The sequence below is a fragment of the Anabrus simplex genome, chromosome 5, assembly GCF_040414725.1.
Source record: "Anabrus simplex isolate iqAnaSimp1 chromosome 5, ASM4041472v1, whole genome shotgun sequence".
Classification (NCBI taxonomy): Eukaryota; Metazoa; Arthropoda; class Insecta; order Orthoptera; family Tettigoniidae; genus Anabrus; species Anabrus simplex.
The window spans coordinates 97644063-97664154 of record NC_090269.1 but is presented as its reverse complement, the minus strand read 5'-3'; the positions used below and the strand labels follow the sequence as shown (position 1 = coordinate 97664154).

The window sequence follows — 20092 nt, the reverse complement described above, 5'->3', positions numbered from 1 at the left end:
AATGTACGTGCTGAATTAACTTCCTTGCCATTGAAACCTTTGCCTACTATGTCGCCCGGGTTTAGCAGCTTGCCTCATCCATTGGCAATGTTGCTCAGAGGTATATCCAAGTTTTCCGTTAATACCACCAGTGACGTAATTTCATTTTTAAGATTTCTAGTGGAATTTCAGGATCATGCTCTTGTTTTTTCTCTTTCGCCATGTCAAATTTTGCAAATTATCTATCCGTATGCTATTGGTATTCTCTCTGATAAAATCGTAAGAGCCATTGCCGAGCAATCATCTATTGAGGATTTCCATGCCCATTTGCTAGCTAACTTCATCCCGGCTAGGGCCAGGTCCTCCCTGATTCAGAAGTACTATTACCGTGTACAGCGCTTGGATGAAAACTTGGCTGACTTCATCCAAGACATTAAGTTTTATACTAGGGTGTTTGCTCTTCACTTCCCTGAGGATCAAATTGTACAAGCTATTGTGGAAGGTATTTCACCATCCTATAGGTCATATTTGTGTTTCGCGGCGTGCCCGCAAACGTTCTCGGAACTTGAAGCATTGGCAGTCTCAGCGGAAGGAGTTAGATACGCCGATTCTTTGCGTGTCGCGAAAGAACCCCCGCCTTCCTTTAGTAACACTCGGCCTCCACCTCGCCGACCAGTCAATCCCCGTAAATGTTATGCTTGCGGGTCGCCTGACCATCTGCGGAATAAGTGTCCTCTGATCAAGTCAAGTGGGACAAGGAATGGAGCAGGGTCATCACAAGGCTGTTTTAAGTGTGGGGCCTTCTCACATATCGCCAAGAATTGCCCAAACTCAAATAGCACCCCCTCCTGCTCAACTTCTGGTGCAAATTCCAGCTATGCCAATAATAAAAAGTGACTAGTGGCGTCGGCTGAGCCGACTAATCCATCTTCCCGAGACTCAGCCCCTAGTAAACAGGTTGTAAATGCAGAGAACGACCAGCCTTCAAATTCATCGTTTGAATGCCCTAAAGAGTGTCTTAGGATTGCGGCGGATACCCCCGCACCTGTTCCTTTTCTTAAGATTGAGTTAAATAACGAGCCTATAACAGCTCTCTTAGATTCAGGCAGTGTTTGTTCCATTATTTCGGCTGATTGGTATTCTAAATTGAAATCTGTTTGTAAACTCCCTGACTATGTCTCTTCTCCTGTTCAATACGTTTCGGCTAATTCATCTCCATTAGAAATTCTAGGTTCCTTACTGGTCAAAATTCGTGTTTTTAAGTTTACATGGAAAGTTAAATTGTTTGTGGCTAAGCAATTGTCTTGCCCCATTATATTGGGAGCTGACTTTATTTCTCACACTGGTCTTGTGCTCGATCTGCAGTCTAGGTCGTGCACATTCAAATTTGCTTCTAGTTGTAAAATCCCACTATTAAAGTGTAATTCTGTGTCATGTTCATCTATTTCGCCTACCCAGGATGAGATGTTGTTAGACCTTAGACATCTACCTGAGGAGCAGGCTGATAGTATTCGCAAACTGTGTCAGTCGTTTCCCGAGGTGTTCTCTGATACTCTTGGTGTTACTGACCTTATTGAATACAAAATTGAGGTCACGGATTCTATTCCTGTCCGTTTTCCACCGTATAGGCTATCTCCACCTAAAATGAAGGCTCTGAAAGAAATCATCGATCAGATGTTGAAGGATGGTATTATTAGGCCCTCTAAGTCAGCGTATTCTTCGCCTATTTTTCTAGTACCGAAACCTCAAGGAGGCTTCAGGCCTGTCATTGATTACAGGGCTCTCAATCGGAAGGTGGTGTTGCAATCTGTGCCCCTTCCCGACCTTCATTCTTGCTTTTCATGGTTTCGTAAGGCCAAGTTCTTCACCATCTTGGACTTGAATCAGGCCTATAATCAAATTCCCCTTGCCGAAGAGTCTAAACATCTTACAGCGTTTGCCACGGACTGGAATTTATATGAATACAACCGCGTGCCTTTCGGGCTCCCCACGGGGGCAGCTGTGCTCACGAGGCTACTAGATAGGGTCTTCTCCGACATCAAATTTGAGTACTTATATCACTACTTGGATGATGTCGTCGTATTTTCCGAAACCTTTGAAGAACATCTAGATCATTTGCGAGAAGTTCTCAATCGCCTTCGTAAGGCTGGGTTAACTGTTAAGTTGTCCAAGGTTGCCTTTGCTAAGCCCTCTATGTCATTCCTAGGGCATATTGTGTCACCTGATGGTGTAGCAGTCGATCATTCTAGAACACAGGCCATCCGTGATTTTAAACCTCCCAAGGACATTAAAGGTATCGCCAGGTTCATTGGCATGGTGAATTTCTTCAGGAAGTTCATTCCTAATTTTGCTAATAGAGCGGCGCCCTTAAACCTTCTTCGTAGGAAAGGCATCAAATTCGAGTGGGGACCTTCTCAACAAGCCGCTTTCGAAGATCTTAAATTAGCTCTCTGTAATGCCCCTGTACTTGCTATGCCTGATTTCTCGAAGAAATTCATCGTCCAAACGGACGCGTCGTCGTCAGCTGTAGCTGCAGTCCTTCTTCAAGAGACTGAACTAGGGAGGCGTCCCATCGCCTATGCATCTAGGACTCTATCGGTTCAAGAAGCAAAGTACTCCATATATGAGCTTGAAGGTTTGGCAGTCTTATTCGCCTTAGAAAAGTTCCGTCTCTATCTGGAACACGTCAAATTCGATCTGGAGACAGATAATCAAGCCTTAAGCTGGGTCTTAGGTAGACCGCGTCGTACAGGTCGTATAGCCCGTTGGGCCATCCGTATTTCTGCCTTCCAATTCGATGTACGGCATATCAGAGGTACTGAAAATGTGGTTGCTGATGGACTCAGCCGTATGTTTTCAAACGACGTTGAGAACCATGAACCGGTCGACCGTTCATCTCCTCCCGAGTCCACACTATTTGATGTTAATGCCATTTTAACTGATGCCCCCATGCTCTTTAGGGATATCGAGAAATACCAACGTGAAGATCCGACGCTGGCTCCGATAATGGAAACCCTTTCTTCTGGGGAGCATGTCGTCCCTTATGTTCTGAGGAATGGTGTTTTATGTTGCCCTTCGAGGCATGACAAGATGATGAAAGTTGTCGTTCCAGCTGTTCTCGTGCCTATGATCTTCAAATACTATCATGAGACCCCATTGGGGGGGCATCTGGGTATCTTTAAAACTCGTGAAAAGATTCGTGAAATGTTCATCTGGAAAGGTATGGACGGTGAAATTCGGGAACTTGTAAAAGCTTGTAAATCTTGTTTGATCAGTAAACCCACCATGTCCACTAAAGTAGGCCTTTTGTCTTCTCATCAAGCGTCGCGCCCCATGGAACGCCTGTATATCGATTATGTGGGACCCTTCCCCCAGTCAAAGGGTAATGCCAACAAGTTTATCTTTGTATGTGTAGATGGTTTTACTAGATTTTCCTGGTTATTTCCGACTAAGCTGGCTACCGCTCAGTCCACCATTACCTGCTTAAATTCTATTTTTGCTTCTTTTGGTCCGTGTCAATATATCGTATCTGATAATGCTAAGGCTTTTACATCTAATTTATTTCGTAAATTCTGTTTTGACTTATCAATATCTCATGTAACTACTTCTGCTTATTACCCGCAACCATCTCTGGCTGAACGAGTTAACCGTAATCTCAGGTCCGCACTCATTGCCTATCATCATGAAGATCCTTCCAGGTGGGACACGTCCCTGCATTGGATAGCTTTTGCTTTGAATTCGGCGGTTCATGAATCTCACAAGTTTACTCCAGCTTCCTTGATGTTCAAGTTTGTTCCCAACTCGCCGCTCTCTAACCTCTGGTCTTTGAATGACATTCTACCCGAGACAATAGATCCGGATAACATTAAAGATCTTTGGAAGAAGGCTAAAGCTAATCTTAAAGTATCTCATGAAAAGGTTAGGGAAAGGTATGATCGTGGACGGAGACCCACCACCTTGAAGGTAGGTGACCAGGTTATGGTCAAAAATTTTGTTCCCGCGGGCAAGCTTGCCCCCAGATTTCATGGGCCTTGTATCATTCTCGATTTTCTTACGCCGGTTACCTTATTGCTAAGTAATCCAGCCACCGAGAGGATATTTAGAGTTCACCTGTCCCAGGTGAAACCGGTGTAATTTTGTGTTAACTTGCTTCATATTATTTTGAAAGGATATGAAGGTTATATTTTTTTTTTGAGTTTCACTTTTAAGGCATTCTGCCCCTTCTGTAATATTTTGGTTTTAGATGTAAGCCTTTTGTGAAACCTGCCCCGACCCATTAAACTGCCATCCTGTCTTTGCCACGGCCATTACCACGCTCCCGTCTCCTGCTCCACTCTACACAGTGGCTTAATGAATACCATGAATAACTATACGCCGCTGGCCCCTCAACCTCTCCACAAGCCTGTACCCTCAAAGAAGATGATAGTCCAACACAATTCTGCCGCCTAGCTTTAATGTTTCAGCGCCCCCGCAGCCGCGCAGCGCCGTGCAGCGACTGGGGAGGGGGATGGGCCCCCTCCTCTCCAGCGAGGACGACATGTGCACGGCGAGCCGGAGCTCACCTCCCGGCCAAGGCTGATGTGCGGCGCACGACCTGCTACATGCCCGCAGCCTGTATCTGTTCACCGCGGGCGCGGCGTACTTCAACACCTCTGCTCCCCTCATAGTGCGGGCGAGCGGTATCTCAGGGTACTTGAGGGGTCCGAGCGGCCCCCGTTGGACGCAAGCTGCAATGGCCGGTCCGGCCATTCGACTCAATCTACATCAACTACATGGACAGTCACCTTAAGCGATAACTACATATGGGAATTTAACAACAATATTTGGTGGACATTGCAAAACTTTTCTTCACTTTTAAGCATTAAAGGTTTATCTTCAGAAATTCAACTACTACAACAGAAAAACTTTACTGCACCGGCAACAACAAAATTTTGAAATTGCAACCAACCAAATTACTAAAATCTTATAAATGCTTCCGCAATTAATCTTAATATACACATCAAAACTTGGACCTTATTTTGGAAACAAAGCTTATGTTCTTCTGTGTTACCCCTTGGAGGAACTTTTGGGGGGGGAGGTCTGTACCGGGCGGTACACCTCTACACCGTTTATTTAAAAGTTGCGCCAGTTGAAACTCCTCTTCTGGAGGAAGGTTGAACTTTATCTATTCTATTAATTCTCTACTTACTCAGAAGATGTCACCACATGGAAAATTTTGAGTTTTTGAACTGTGTCACTTTTGATGTGTTTTTGTTCCGCTTGAAGTAAGAAGTGCGAACTTTCTCTTCTAGAGGACACTACTGAAGATCAACAATAGTGCGACCTAGTGCGAAATCAAAGAACTATTTTGTTGGAGAAATTTTTATTTCAAGAGTTTGCTCTTTGTTAAATTTCTTTCTGTCATGGTTTAAGTTGGCTGTATACCCCTCCTTTTCCCCTTATTTTGGATCTAGCCAATCCCGAATTTCTTTAATTAATTTTCCACCAATAATGTGTTTCTTTTCCTCTATGTAAGGGGTTTCTTTTCCCGAACCAATAAAAACTTTGAGGGAGGGTGTTTTATTTCCCCTAACGCCTAGAATCTTCCGCGAGAGGTTATAAACTGCTGATTTTGGGGTCTCCGGGCCACTTCTGTTCCATCTTTCAGTGTATTAAGTACATAGCAGGAGGCGGGAAGCGCCTCTTTCCTCGGCAGCGATCTACTACCAGGTAATGGCCTATTAATATCTTCTTTTCTTGCTAGGTCGGCAGTTTAACGCTCGCGGCGGGTTCGAAGCGTTTTCCATCATGTAACCTTTTCCTAAAATGTAACTACTCTTTTCTTCTATTCTCTTGTAAAGCTACATTATGGGATAGAGAGTGCTAACCCTCTCGAGTTCCCACTCACATCGTCTTGAGGTGAACTTATTTTTCTCAACCAATTCTCCCGTAATGTAATGTAAATTGCCATTAAGTCACCTCTGTAGTATGGGATTAGCCCTTGTATTAACGGCCTAGTGCCAAGTAGGTCTTAAGCAAAGTGTATTAGGAGTGCAAGTTCGCCTCCTCTCAAGTTGTATTTTGAGGTCATGTATTAATCTTTTCTCACCTAATAGACCTCAGTAGGTTGGGTATTTTACCCCTGTGTATATGTCCTTTGAGGACAACTTGAAAGTTGAGTTTGGTGTGGCCTGGGAGAGGCTTAACTTTAAGAGCGAGTGGCTCTTTTCTAAGACTGAGAGTTGTATGCCTCGAGGAGGCTTTGCTGTGTAATTTGGAGCAAGGGCTCCAGGGTTTGATTGGGGTCTTCTGCCCCTTTTGTCGAAATTGGTATATCGTAAAGTTGAGCTAGTTGCTCAAGAATTGTGTTTTCAGGGCTCGAAGCCCAAATTCTTTAATCCCTGTAATTGTACATTCCAAGTTGTATTTCGGCTACTAAGTGCCTGTTCTATTTGTTGTTACCTAATTTTGAAAAGAAAATATAACCTTGTTAAATTTTAAAATTTAATTTCTCTTTAGTAGCTTGAGACCTATTCACCACCCAGCACCTTCTTTCATGCTTAACTACCACAAAAACCCGGTAACAATTATTATTATTCATGGTTCATGTTTGTGGGTTACTGTAGTCACGTCCTAGTTCGTGAACCATGGGCAACGGCTGAGTGGCCTAGTAAGTGGTCCTGAGAGTCGGGATACCAGTTGTTATGGAATGGGAGTGGACATCTTGGACATATTCTGAGTCGTGGCCCTCCTTGTGCTCAAGCGGCTAGGACTACACAATTCACCGGTGGTCCATAACCCGTTAGAGGAGAGATCCTCACTTGGACTATGTGCAAGTAGGGCAGCATCCTGCTTCATGAATTTACCGAGCTCAGAACACTTTAAGCAAGCCTCGGACCTATGGGAGTAATGGAGTCCCACTCCCATTTGACAGGCGAGGGACTCCTTGGAAACAACTTGGCGAACGAAATGGAATTCGATGGGGAGCTATCAATATTAATGGGGCTTATGGAAGAAAGAAGGTAGAACTTGCTGAGTCAGCAAAGAGGATGCATCTGGATGTGCTAGGAGTAAGTGATATTTGGGTAAGGGGAGATAAGGAGGAAGAGATAGGAGATTATAAAGTGTACTTGACGGGTGTTAGAAAGGGAAGGGCAGAGTCTGGGGTAGGGCTCTTTATCAGGAATACCATTGCACGCAACATAGTTTCTGTTAGGCACGTAAGTGAGCGAATGATGTGGGTAGATTTGTCAGTGGGAGGAATTAGGACAAGAATTGTGTTCGTGTATTCACCATGTGAGGGTGCAGATGAGGATGAAGTTGACAAGTTTTATGAAGCATTGAGTGACATCGTGGTCAGGGTCAACAGCAAGGATAGAATAGTGCTAATGGGCGATTTCAATGCGAGAGTTGGGAATAGAACTGAAGGATACGAAAGGGTGATTGGTAAATGTGGGGAAGATATGGAAGCTAATGGGAATGGGAAGCGTTTGCTGGACTTCTGTGCTAGTATGGGTTTAGCTGTTACGAATACATTCTTCAAGCATAAGGCTATTCACCGCTACACATGGGAGGCTAGGGGTACCAGATCCATAATAGACTATATCTTAACAGACTTTGAATTCAGGAAATCTTTTAGGAATGTACGAGTTTTTCGGGGATTTTTCGATGATACAGACCATTATCTGATCTGTAGTGAACTAAGTATCTCTAGGCCTAGGGTAGAGAAAGTAAAATCTGTCTGCAAACGAATAAGGGTAGAAAATCTCCAGGACGAGGAAATTAGACAGAAGTACATGGATATGATTAGTGAGAAGTTTCGAACAGTAGACAGTAAGCAGGTTCAGGATATAGAAAGTGAATGGGTGGCATACAGGGATGCTGTAATAGAAACAGCAAGGGAATGCCTAGGAACAACTGTGTGTAAAGATGGGAAAAGGCGAACATCTTGGTGGAATGATGAAGCGAGAGCAGCCTGTAACCGTAAAAAGAAGGCTTATCAGAAATGGCTCCAAACAAGGGCCGAGGCAGACAGAGATTTGTACATAGATGAAAGAAACAGAGCGAAACAAATAGTTGTTGAATCCAAAAAGAAGTCATGGGAAGATTTTGGTAATAACCTGGAAAGGCTAGGTCAAGCAGCAGGGAAACCTTTCTGGACAGTAATAAAGAATCTTAGGAAGGGAGGGAAAAAGGAAATGAACAGTGTTTTGAGTAATTCAGGTGAACTCATAACAGATCCCAGGGAATCACTGGAGAGGTGGAGGGAATATTTTGAACATCTTCTCAATGTAAAAGGAAATCATCATGGTGGTGTTGCAAACAGTCAAGCTCATGGGGAGGAGGAAAATGATGTTGGTGAAATTATGCTTGAGGAAGTGGAAAGGATAGTAAATAAACTGCATTGTCATAAGGCAGCAGGAATAGATGAAATTAGACCTGAAATGGTGAAGTATAGTGGGAAGGCAGGGATGAAATGGCTTCATAGAGTAGTCAAATTAGCGTGGAGTGTTGGTAAGGTACCTTCAGATTGGACAAAAGCAGTAATTGCACCTGTCTATAAGCAAGGGAACAGGAAGGACTGCAACAACTATCGAGGTATCTCATTGATTAGTATACCAGGCAAACTATTCACTGGCATCTTGGAAGGGAGGGTGCAATCAGTGGTTGAGAGGAAGTTGGATGAACACCAGTGTGGTTTCTGACCTCAGAGAGGCTGTCAGGATCAGATTTTCAGTATGCGCCAGGTAATTGAAAAATGCTACGAGAGGAATAGGCAGTTGTGTTTATGTTTCGTAGATCTAGAGAAAGCATATGACAGGGTACCGAGGGAAAAGATGTTCGCTATACTGGGGGACTATGGAATTAAAGGTAGATTATTAAAATCAATCAAAGGCATTTATGTTGACAATTGGGCTTCAGTGAGAATTGATGGTAAAATGAGTTCTTGGTTCAGGGTACTTACAGGAGTTAGACAAGGCTGTAATCTTTCACCTTTGCTGTTTGTAGTTTACATGGATCATATGCTGAAAGGTATAAAATGGCAGGGAGGGATTCAGTTAGGTGGAAATGTAGTAACCAGCCTGGCCTATGCTGACGACTTGGTCTTAATGGCAGACTGTGCCGAAAGCCTGCAGTCTAACATCTTGGAACTTGAAAATAGGTGCAATGAGTATGGTATGAAAATTAGCCTCTCGAAGACTAAATTGATGTCAGTAGGTAAGAAATCCAACAGAATTGAATGTCAGATTGGTGATACAAAGCTAGAACAGGTCGATAATTTCAAGTGTTTTGGTTGTGTGTTTTCCCAGGATGGTAATATAGTGAGATTGAATCAAGGTGTAGTAAAGCTAATGCAGTGAGCTCGCAGTTGCGATCAGCAGTATTCTGTAAGAAGGAAGTCAGCTCCCAGACGAAACTATCTTTACAGCGGTCTGTTTTCAGACCAACTTTGCTTTATGGGAGCGAAAGCTGGGTGGACTCAGGATATCTTATTCATAAGTTAGAAGTAACAGACATGAAAGTAGCAAGAATGATTGCTGGTACAAACAGGTGGGAACAATGGCAGGAGGGAACTCGGAATGAGGAGATAAAGGCTAATTTAGGAATGAACTCGATGGATGAAGCTGTACGCATAAACCGGCTTCGGTGGTGGGGTCATGTGAGGCGAATGGAGGAGGATAGGTTATCTAGGAGAATAATGGACTCTGTTATGGAGGGTAAGAGAAGTAGAGGGAGACCAAGACGACGATGGTTAGACTCTGTTTCTAACGATTTAAGGATAAGAGGTATAGAACTAAATGAGGCCACAACACTAGTTGCAAATCGAGGATTGTGGCGACGTTTAGTAAATTCTCAGAGGCTTGCAGACTGAACGCTGAAAGGCATAACAGTATATAATGATAATGTATGTATGTTGTTATTATTATTATTATTATTATTATTATTATTATTATTATTATTATTATTATTATTATTATTATCATTATTATTATTATTATTATTATTATAGTTATAGTTCCCTTGTATCTTCCCGATTTCTGCAATCCATCTAATGTTGCTCTTAGTGTTCCATAATTATTTATTCTCCTGATAATCCCGTTTTCGAGTGTCCTGATGTCTGGAGTTCCATTTCCTTGCAGACTGTTTGATTAGAAGCTACACCGAGCTCGATAGCTGCAGTCGCTTAAGTGCGGGCAGTATCCAGTAATTGGGAGATAGGGGGTTCGAGCCCCACTGTCGGCAGCCCTGAAGATGGTTTTCTGTGGTTTCCCATTTTCACACCTTAATTAAGGCCACAGCCGCTTCCTTCCAATTCCTAGGCCTTTCCTCTCCCATCGTCGCCGTAAGACCTATCTGTGTCGGTGCGACGTAAAGCAAATAGCAAAGAAAAAAAAATTAGAAGCTAGACTCCAGAGTCCATTTTAGTTTTTGTTTATGCATGTTCTGATTATGTATTCTTCTTTCAATCTTGAATAATCTGCCTATTTCTGCAGTATTAGTTGTTTTGAAAATGGTTTCCCCGCGCAAATGTTATTTCTGGTTGTATAGCTGTTTTATAGTGCGTTAATTTTGTAGCTACTAAGAGATTTTTTTAAAAATTTTATATTTCTCTTGTGATATGTTGTGCTCTGGTCAGATTTATTCTATTATGCCATGTCTGCTTTTCATTGAGGTTATTTTATTTCTCCTAAATATATACATTTTTCTATGATTTTGATTTCCTGTTAATCTACTGTGATTTTATAGGTCAGTTAACATGATAAATGCACATATAGCAAAAAACACACACACACACACACACACACACACACAAAGGTAAAATTTGTGTCAAAGTGATTGTTCGTTTTTGTTAGAAGTTGGGTTTGCTGCCACTTCTTGTATATGCTGATATAATGGGGACCTCTGAAACTTAATGTTGGATGATGGAAAATTATTGCTTCTAGTTTGCAGAATGTAGTTTATTGACATGTCCTCATCTCTTGTGTGGCTGACTTGTTTTGTTGGTTGCACCGAATTGATGATGATGAATGATCACAATCCCTTCATTTTTGTGTGAAGCTGCAAAATTTGTGTCTACGAGAGTGTCTGGAAGAGTAAATAAACTTTTCTGCTTGTACTGAAAAAAATCTCCTTTACTAACATGGACCTCATCTTATGACAGAAGCCATAATGAGCAGTTAAGCAAACTGACTTGTAAAACAACAATTCCAATCATTCTGACAAAACTGCTTGCAAATCAACAGAACAATTTCAAAATGATAAGTGTCTGATCGGAAAACCTTTAAATCGATGAAGATAAGAATTTAAGCTGCCCCTAGCAGACGCAAAGGCAGCGTGTAACATCCTTGCAGCTGCGTAGTGGAGGAGTGAACAAGGTTCCGGCTGAAGTGACAAAGCGTTAGAAGTGTAGGAGATGGCAACAGCCAGGAAAAGGAGGGAAGCTTTCTTTGATCAGGTGGAAAGATCATCTGCAAAGAAACTGACCAACCACCTGTTCACCTTCTGATGAAACAAGAAAGCATGCAGCACCTGCTAAGGACAGCATATACAAACTGGGGCTGACAGACGTACAAAACAGGTTGTGAGAACCCTCGACTGACCAGCATGTAGTCCTGTAGTCCCACTGAACATGTATGGGATACACTTGGAAGGAACGTCAGGTGTGACAAAAACACCTTGGCACAATTGAGAACATCATTACAGGAGGAGTGGTATCACATCCCAGCAGTATGCCAGTGTGTTCATACGACGATGCTACAGGTGGAAACGCCCATGTTTTAGTAAACAGCGTCCTCATGAGGTGTAGTACAAACTTTGTTTGGCCATAAATTTAATAATAACTGACAAAAACCAACTGAAAAGAAAACAAAAAAAAAAGAACCTGAAAGATTTCAAGAATTGGAAAATGCAAGGAAAATTGGAAGTTACTGTGTGTTGTAAAACATATTTTGGTATTTTGTATAACCCTACCTCTAGCTTCTGTAAAATGTAAATGAATATTGGAATAAAGATTTCAGATAAGAAATTGAAGTGCTTTGTGGTTTTTTTTTACTGGTCAGTATATTCAATCTTTTTTTTTTGCTAGTTGTTTTACGTCGCACCGACACAGATAGATCTTATGGCGACGATGGGACAGGGAAGGGCTAGGAGTGGGAAGGAAGCGGCCGTGGCCTTAATTAAGGTACAGCCCCAGCATTTGCCTGGTATGAAAATGGGAAACCACGGAAAACCATTTTCAGGGCTGCCGACAGTGGGGTTCGAACCTACTATCTCCCGAATACTGGATACTGGCCGCACTTAAGCGACTACAGCTATCGAGCTCGGTAGTATATTCAATCAAAGTTCAACAGTTTATTCTATACTTTTAGATGGGTAAGGTTGTTGGCTTTGTTTTGTGAGCAAAAAAAATTAAGTGTGGATTGCTTATTGCAGTATCCCTAATTTTCTTATCATGCAACGTAAAAAACACATCACATGATGTGAGGGAATAGTGTTTTTCCACTCTTCAAGCACTTACTGTTGTAATGTTGTATTGTATCCCCTTTCAATCTAATGCATTTGTAAGATGTTTGTCATTATTGTGACATCCATAAGGCCTCTCCCTAGTGGTAGGCAACACCTTAAATGCCTGTGTATGGTGCAGTCTTGTGAAGACATCCTGAACTTTCAGAAAACCACATAATTTTCAAGTTTGTTAAAAGATGTCACTACTTTGGTTTGGAGTGCCACCTACGGACTTGGAATGAACTCTCTCTAGTGAAGTATTGTAACTGTTAGGGGTTGGCACTTGTTAGCTTATGTCTTCTGTTTCTAAGTTGCCACAACTGGAATTTCAAATTAAGTCAACCAATCAAAGTCCAGCTCGCCCCATTGAATAAGAGCGATCTTGGACCTTATGGGCCAATTGTAGGAATGGTGACTAGTTTTAAGCCTTAGACAACGTCTACCTACAGAACGTGTAAGTCGAGCACAATCTTCCATTGCATAAACAATGTTCAGCCTGTGTTTAGCTAGACGTCGTCGAAAGTTTTAATATTGGTTAAAAAATGTAACTAGAAGTATCTTCCATGCAACTCTTAGCTTGTTGCAACCAATGATATTTGTTGGTGCATGTGCCAAACATTAGTCAATTATCTTCTTACACATTGCTCAAATATGGCTAAGCATGATTTGCCCACAGATAAGGATATCGCTTTCAGTGGAAATAAAATCTCAAAATATTATCAACAATAAAGTGACATGCCACCGTACGAGGAAGTGTAGCTTTGATTATAGTGTTGTTACAGTGAGTGTAATCTAAATAGCTTCTGCGTAGTTTCCCCCATTTTACATCAGGCAAATACTAGGGCTGTTATTATGGCCACAGCTCTTCCTACCCATTCCTTGCCTATTCCTATCTCACAGTTGCCAAAAACTTAACCTGAATTAGCGTGACAATTAACCACCAAAAAAACCACACACGTACAACCTACTTTTTAAAGTCACTATTATGTGTGCTTACTTAGCAGTAAATGTAATAAATGAATCTCTCCCGGTTGATGTATGTGACAGCCCTCTGATGATCGGGACAAGTCATTCTGATATGGATGTAGTCGAAGTGACTTATAATTCTACAGAAATTACACCAAATATAATGTCAGTTACCACAAGAATTTTAGTGAAGCTGACAGTTACTGGAGTGTCCCCTGTGTCATGTTTCATGGTACATATCCTCTGATTGTGATTCACTCCTAAAATTTGAGGTTAAATAGTGTTCTCGACAGTGTTTAAACGTAGGCAGTACAGAAACCTCAGGAAACTCATCTTCAGGGCTGCCAAAAGTGGGATTCAAACCCACTATCTCCTGAATGCAAATCACAACTGTGCAATAACTAATATCTAATATCTTGTAATGTGCAACCCTAACCGCACGGCCACTTGCTCGGTGGTTTCTAGGATTTCTGGCTATGGAGTAGCCCTCCGAATGGGTGCTATGTCATAAGGAGGCACGAGTGTGGACCCTCACTGCCCTTGTTCATTAGGCGTTATTCGATTAAACTTTTCCAAATTTAATTTTATTACTTTCTGTTTTGCAGATATTAACTTTCCTGGTCTTAGTTGCAATGTGGTATGGCTAATCCTCTGTGTCACTGGGCCTTCTGCCCCATTAGGTTTTATTGTAGTCATGTCATGGATTGCTCAATTGGGTTCAGCATCCCATTCTCATTTGGTTTTGGCCTTTTCTATTAGACTTCTATTTGCAGTAAGTAGCTACGACTCCTGTTTCTAATGGATCCTTCCGATCCATATGTTGTGATGTTGCCTGTCGCTGAAACAAGGCAGCGAGTGTCGAAAGGGTTAAAGCTACTAAGCTTTTAAGGTTCATCGTTTCCCCCACTGGGAATGTATTTAGGAGGTACCTCAATATGAGTATGAGGCTCAAAGGGTGTTCAAGTTTTGGAGTTTGATATCCCTTGGGAGTGTAAAACATGCTTCTTCTAAAGGCTAAGTCTTGTGAATTGGGACCTTGTTCTACTTGGTCATTAACTAGCTCTAAAGCTTGTTTTGTTAGGTACTGTTCATTGTTAAAGCCTCTTTCTAAATATTTATCCTTGTTGTTAATTGTTTTTGAATGGAGAAAAGAAAGAACAAAAAAATTTAGGAAACACATTCAAAAATTAAAATTTTCTTGTGTGGTCATTTTTGTCCAGGATCCTAGGCTCCCCTCTCCAGCCCTTCTGTCATAATTATAATTAATTCTTTGGAATAAATATGCCATTAAGCCCTGAAGATACTGCATAGGCTACTGGTTTGGTGGAAGGAGGTTGCAGCATGCAGAAGTGTTGAGAATTGTACCCTCCACGATTTTCAGAACCGTTAGAAGGTACAGGGAAACTGGAAGCTATTCAAGGAGCCAAAGATCAGGCCCAAGGAGGGTAACATCGGCAAGAGATGATCCCTCCTTCTGGCTTCAAGTTCTCTGCAACCGCCACACCACCACAACCACTGCAGCACGAAATCTAAAGTTCGAGGGGTCAATGTTAGTGAGAGAACTGTCCAAAAAAGACTAAAAGAAGCCAATCTTCAATCGAGAAGATTCGCTAGAGATCCAGAGCTCACCAAACAGCATTGTACAACTTGACTGTGTTTTGCACGAGAACATCTTCACTGGACAGTCAACAATGGGAGCAAGTGCTGTTCATTGATGAGTCACGATTTGGCCTGCGATCACCTGACGATAGAGTAAAGGTGTGGAGAAGGCCAGGGGAAGATATTCACCTTGCACATTTTCACCCATGATGCCTTTTCAGGGTGGTTCTTTGATAGGGTGGGCAGGAATCAATTTGACTGCAAGGAAGAATTTGCTCTTCGTTGAACATGAGAGCCTTACAGTACATTGGTATGTGAAGGAAATAATTCTGGATCATGTTGTGCTTTTTGCTCCATTTACTGGTGAAGGTTTCACACCAATGCAGGATAATGCACACCCACATGTTGCATAATGTTGCATTACAGCTCTTGTATGAAGTGGAGATTCACGCCATGGTTTGGCCGTTTGAAACCCCCATTTGAATTCCACTGAGCATCTATTAGACCAGGTAGGGAGAAGGGTCCATCAGCATCATAAAAAAATCCTACACGACCTACGAGAAGCCCTCCTGGAAGAATGAGAGATGATTGCTCAAGAGAACATAGCAGTATTAATCAGTAACAAGCCTGAAGGGTTGGATGCCATGATTGGTGCAAGAGGAGGTAATACTTTAAGCTTGTTAAGAGACATGTGGAGTGTAGAAAATCAGAACAAATGTGAACTTCACGAGCTTTGTCAAAATTTGCTTGAAGTGTAAATCCATACACTTTACTTCCATATATTACAGCAGATTTGGTCTTCTCATTAACATCAAGAAAACAGAATACCTAGCAAACCAGTAACCATGATACTGAAGTCAATGGTAAATATCAACTGAAGATCAATACTTACCATTACTTAGGATCTCATTTATACAGTTAACACCAACATTATTGCTGAAGTGCAAGCAAGGATAACTGCTGGATAGAAGGAAGTAACGGGAGTGCTCTGTAGCAAGAGAAGGCTGATACACCTGAAGTCAAAAAATTATCATACTGTTGTTTTCCCAGTCACTGTCTATGGATCTGAGAGCTGGTCAGTTACGAGACTAGAAGAGCATCAGATGCGTACAATATGTCTGGGAATCTCACCTTGACTTCATTCCAAACTATGCTATCTGCTGAAAGACTGACATCGCCCCAATAATTAGAAAATGCGTGAGATATTGGTACAGCCATATCATACACACAACACCTAACACTGGTGCCAATACTGTTACCACCTTGAAGTCTAAAGAACTCGACTGATTGGAAGACCAAAACACCAAAAAACATGAGAGTTTTCCACCTACATTACAATGTTGTTTCTAATCAGAGGAAATAGCATTCTTTGAGCCATCAAGAAGACCTTACACCAGTAGCATGAATGCTTAGAAGAAGAACAAGAAGATGAAGGGAAGTTCAAACTACTCTGATACAACAATGAGTAAATATCCTAGAGTTGTGAAAAAGCTGCACTCACCTGTGAACGGGTTGGGTGGTGGAGGGGCCTGCCTCTTCCTTCTCCCTACCACACCAGGATCACCGCCCAGCTGCTCGGCTGTCTACGGAAAACAAGCAAAACATAGTCTATGTACAAATAATACATAGGAACAAACAAGTGAAAAGTCATGCCGTGTATACAGAGATAGCAATAAGAAAAGGAATACATAATAGGTAGTACTCGCTGTCAACCAAGAGGGAAGTTCCCATATAGTTATGCAGCACTAATATCATCTAGCAAAGATGACTGGCAACAGAAGAGACAAAGCACACCTCAAATAGTGAGCGATATGTTTTAGGTATTTAAGATACTGCAAGCCATCACATTTTGATTTCTTCCGGCTCAGTGATGTTATTCGAGGCTTAAGCCCCCCTTTTTCCTCTCAATCTGAGTGATCGTTCCTTCACGTTTCCCTTCTCTTCGCATTTCAATTATCTTATTCATTATCTTCCTGATCAATATGAGATAATGACCACATGGTTTTCAGCTTATAAAAAGCAGTCACAAACAACAACCATCATTGCCAGCTAGTTTGTTATGACAACTGAACAACATGTCCACGTCAGCGATGCTCGCCGTTAATGGACAGGGCAAAAAACTAGACTCTTTAATATCTTTATTGTTAGAGCTCAAACGATAAAAATGTATTCAAGACAGAAGACTGAAAAATGTATTTCCTATAATTGTCTTTAAGTATTTCTTTATAGAACTAATATTTCTTAGCATATCTGAAAGTTTGTGAAAAATAAAATCATCATGAAGATCTCCGCTGTTGTTACTATTAAATTTTGTTATTACCATTCATAAGCTAAAACTGTATTAAAATAAAAGATCAGAAAATTATTTTACACAACTTTTATAATGTAAGTTTTTTGAAACCCTATAGCTAATATTAAAAGAAAATTTCAATATTTCCTGCTTTGGTCCCCTTAATATTGCTCACTATTGATATTCTTGGACTTGCATACAGACTTTTCCCATGATGTTCATACAAACAAAATTGAACTGAACTAATTTTGGACTTCTATACCTAATCCAACATAAATAAACAGTATGAGGCCAAAATTTGGAGTGTACAGACAAAATTATAATTTTATTTATAAAAGCATAATGACAAGTCAATGTGGGAAGAGGGAGCAACATAAAGTCTCTCTCATCAATTCCAGCTGTATCTCAGCTCTTTGATAAGCTTATTTCTACTTTCCAGCTTCAAAATTAGAGCAGACATAAACACTCCTTGTCTTATGTCTCTTCCATTTTGCTCCATTTATCCAGTTTTCTTCATATCTCACATTCTCTACATCAAGACTGAAAAATCCATCATGATGGCATCTCAATAAGTGGGAAGCAGAAATGAGCTTAACTCATTCCTGCAGGTTGCGTAGTACGGTGTACTGACTCTCACATTGTCTACCAAGGTCTGCATAGTAGAGCATACTTTGGTTTCAAACACTCTTCCTCTAATATCTGTAGACCAAGCACGTAACTTCTTGGCACCAATGAATCCCCTATGCTCCCTACATACAAATGACCAGTATAGAATACTAAAATAGGTTATCTTAGAAAAAACCAACAGCTGACTGAATGTAAACACATTGTAGCAACATGGCTGCATATAGAGAGTTGAACGTAGATGATATTTGTAATGTATCGGATCAGTATATTGACAAATGTGGTGACACAGTTCTAAATTTGTAGCAAGAATAGTGAAAGTGATGTGGAAGCAGTTGGCAAAGATGAACCTGAAAGAACTCAAAGTACATTGGATGGCATGCTCATTCTGGTACTCTTCCTGTTCAAACTATTAGGCCTACTTGGACAAACAATATTAGTTTCAATCCCCCAGTTACCATATTTCCTCATGTATTTGATCCCCACATATATTAGACCCACCACCACCACCCTCCTAGTGCTTCGAGACAAAGAAAATGAACAAATTAAAGCTCGCACTTAAGACACCCCCCCCCACCCAATATAATTCATCAGAGAAAAACAATGATTACAATTTGTAGCAGGTATGGGCTGTACTGCAGCACTGATGACATCACACAAATAAGTGAATACGTAGTTTCATCCGTCTGACCCTTGCAATGCAAGCAAGCATCAAATTCATGCGGTATGTCTGTGATTTGTAGTTAATATCCACCTCCACAGTACCACAGTTACCAAAATTAGCTGCCATTATCAGGGACCAGAATTCGATTCCCAGTACTGCCAGAGATTTGAGAGTGGCAGGAAGGTTGATAGGCAGAAATACGGTACATGAAACTCACCTCCGTTGAGGGTGTGCCTAAAATGAGCTGCACCACCTTGGGATGGAAACAAGAATTTAATTTAGTTAAGTATTCACAGAAGAAATATAGCAGGCAAGATCATTAACGCTGTGATTGTGGAATCTCTCTTAAGTCATGCCAATATAGGTAATTTTTGGAAAAGTATGTTTAAACCACGATAAAGGCAATCCAATCCTAACAACTGTCTTACTCGTCAACATACCTAAATCATATGATGTGTTCATAAAAACAGAGACAATGAATGCACAAAATCAAACATCATAATAAAATGTATTACTTTCACAGCGTTAGATATCCATAAATACAGCAAGCTTTCCTGTTATTTTTTTCATCATGGAACTTCCAGCATTATTCAGGCATTTAGAGATAGAATACATGATCTAAACAATGAGAACTATCTCAAGTACAGTTGTTTAGGTAAATCCCAATGTGATAAATGTAGAACAAGCATGAAATATTGTATTTTTTAAAAAGTCCGTCTTTCAACAGCTGCAATTATCCAAAGAACGCTTCCAGTCACTAAGTATTACTTTGGAAGTACAACTCCTAGCATTTGCTCAGACCGTTCCAAGCGATCAGCTGGTGAGTTAGCACACTTTCAACAGCACAGCTTTATTCAGAATGGGTGGCTTCTGTTACACAGACACCAACTAGGAGAATGCAGAGAACATCTCTAGAAACCACGTGTGAACAGATTCTCACTGTTTGGCCTCTAATCGGGAATGAAACTATTGTGAAAAGTCTCAAAATGACCTGGATCTCAATTGCAATGAAGATGACATCATTTGGGATGGCTATAACGCCAATAGCAAGGAAGTTGGCAGCACAGACGACAATAATTCAAATGAAAGTAGCCTAGTGATTGGGTTCATTGTGTGATAGACCTACTGCTAAACAGAAAGAGACAAATGCTTGCCATTAAGTTCTTTTTTTGTTCTACTGAATTAATATTGCACGCAGTAATATAATATAACTATGTGCAACCCTTACTCCATTTCTTTATGAGGTCCCCTACAGTATGAAACTGGATGAATCTTCACACCGAGTTTATGACCAGATGCCCTTCCTGGTGAAAACCCCATTCAAACTTGCTTCATTAGCTCACCTGCTACTATCTAACCCTGAAATTGAATCTGGGTAACATTCCAGGTCCTTCTCTACTCCACCAATAAGCAAAATTTGCCATAAGTTTCACTATTTGAATTTACTCCAGAAACAACAAAACAATGATCATCACGTGATGAGA

The 20092-nt window shown here is 41.1% G+C and overlaps 1 protein-coding gene across 6 annotated transcripts in view; it reads right to left on the bottom strand.

The window, feature by feature from the left end:
• Sec15 (exocyst complex component Sec15) overlaps positions 1–20092 on the bottom strand; it is a 233595-nt gene that overhangs the window by 131020 nt on the left and 82483 nt on the right. For all 6 annotated transcript variants that reach the window (XM_067147038.2, XM_067147037.2, XM_067147041.2 and 3 more), the window contains exon 6: positions 16532–16613. In XM_067147038.2, the coding sequence (XP_067003139.1) occupies positions 16532–16613 (82 nt within the window). The remainder of the gene's footprint in view (positions 1–16531; positions 16614–20092) is intronic.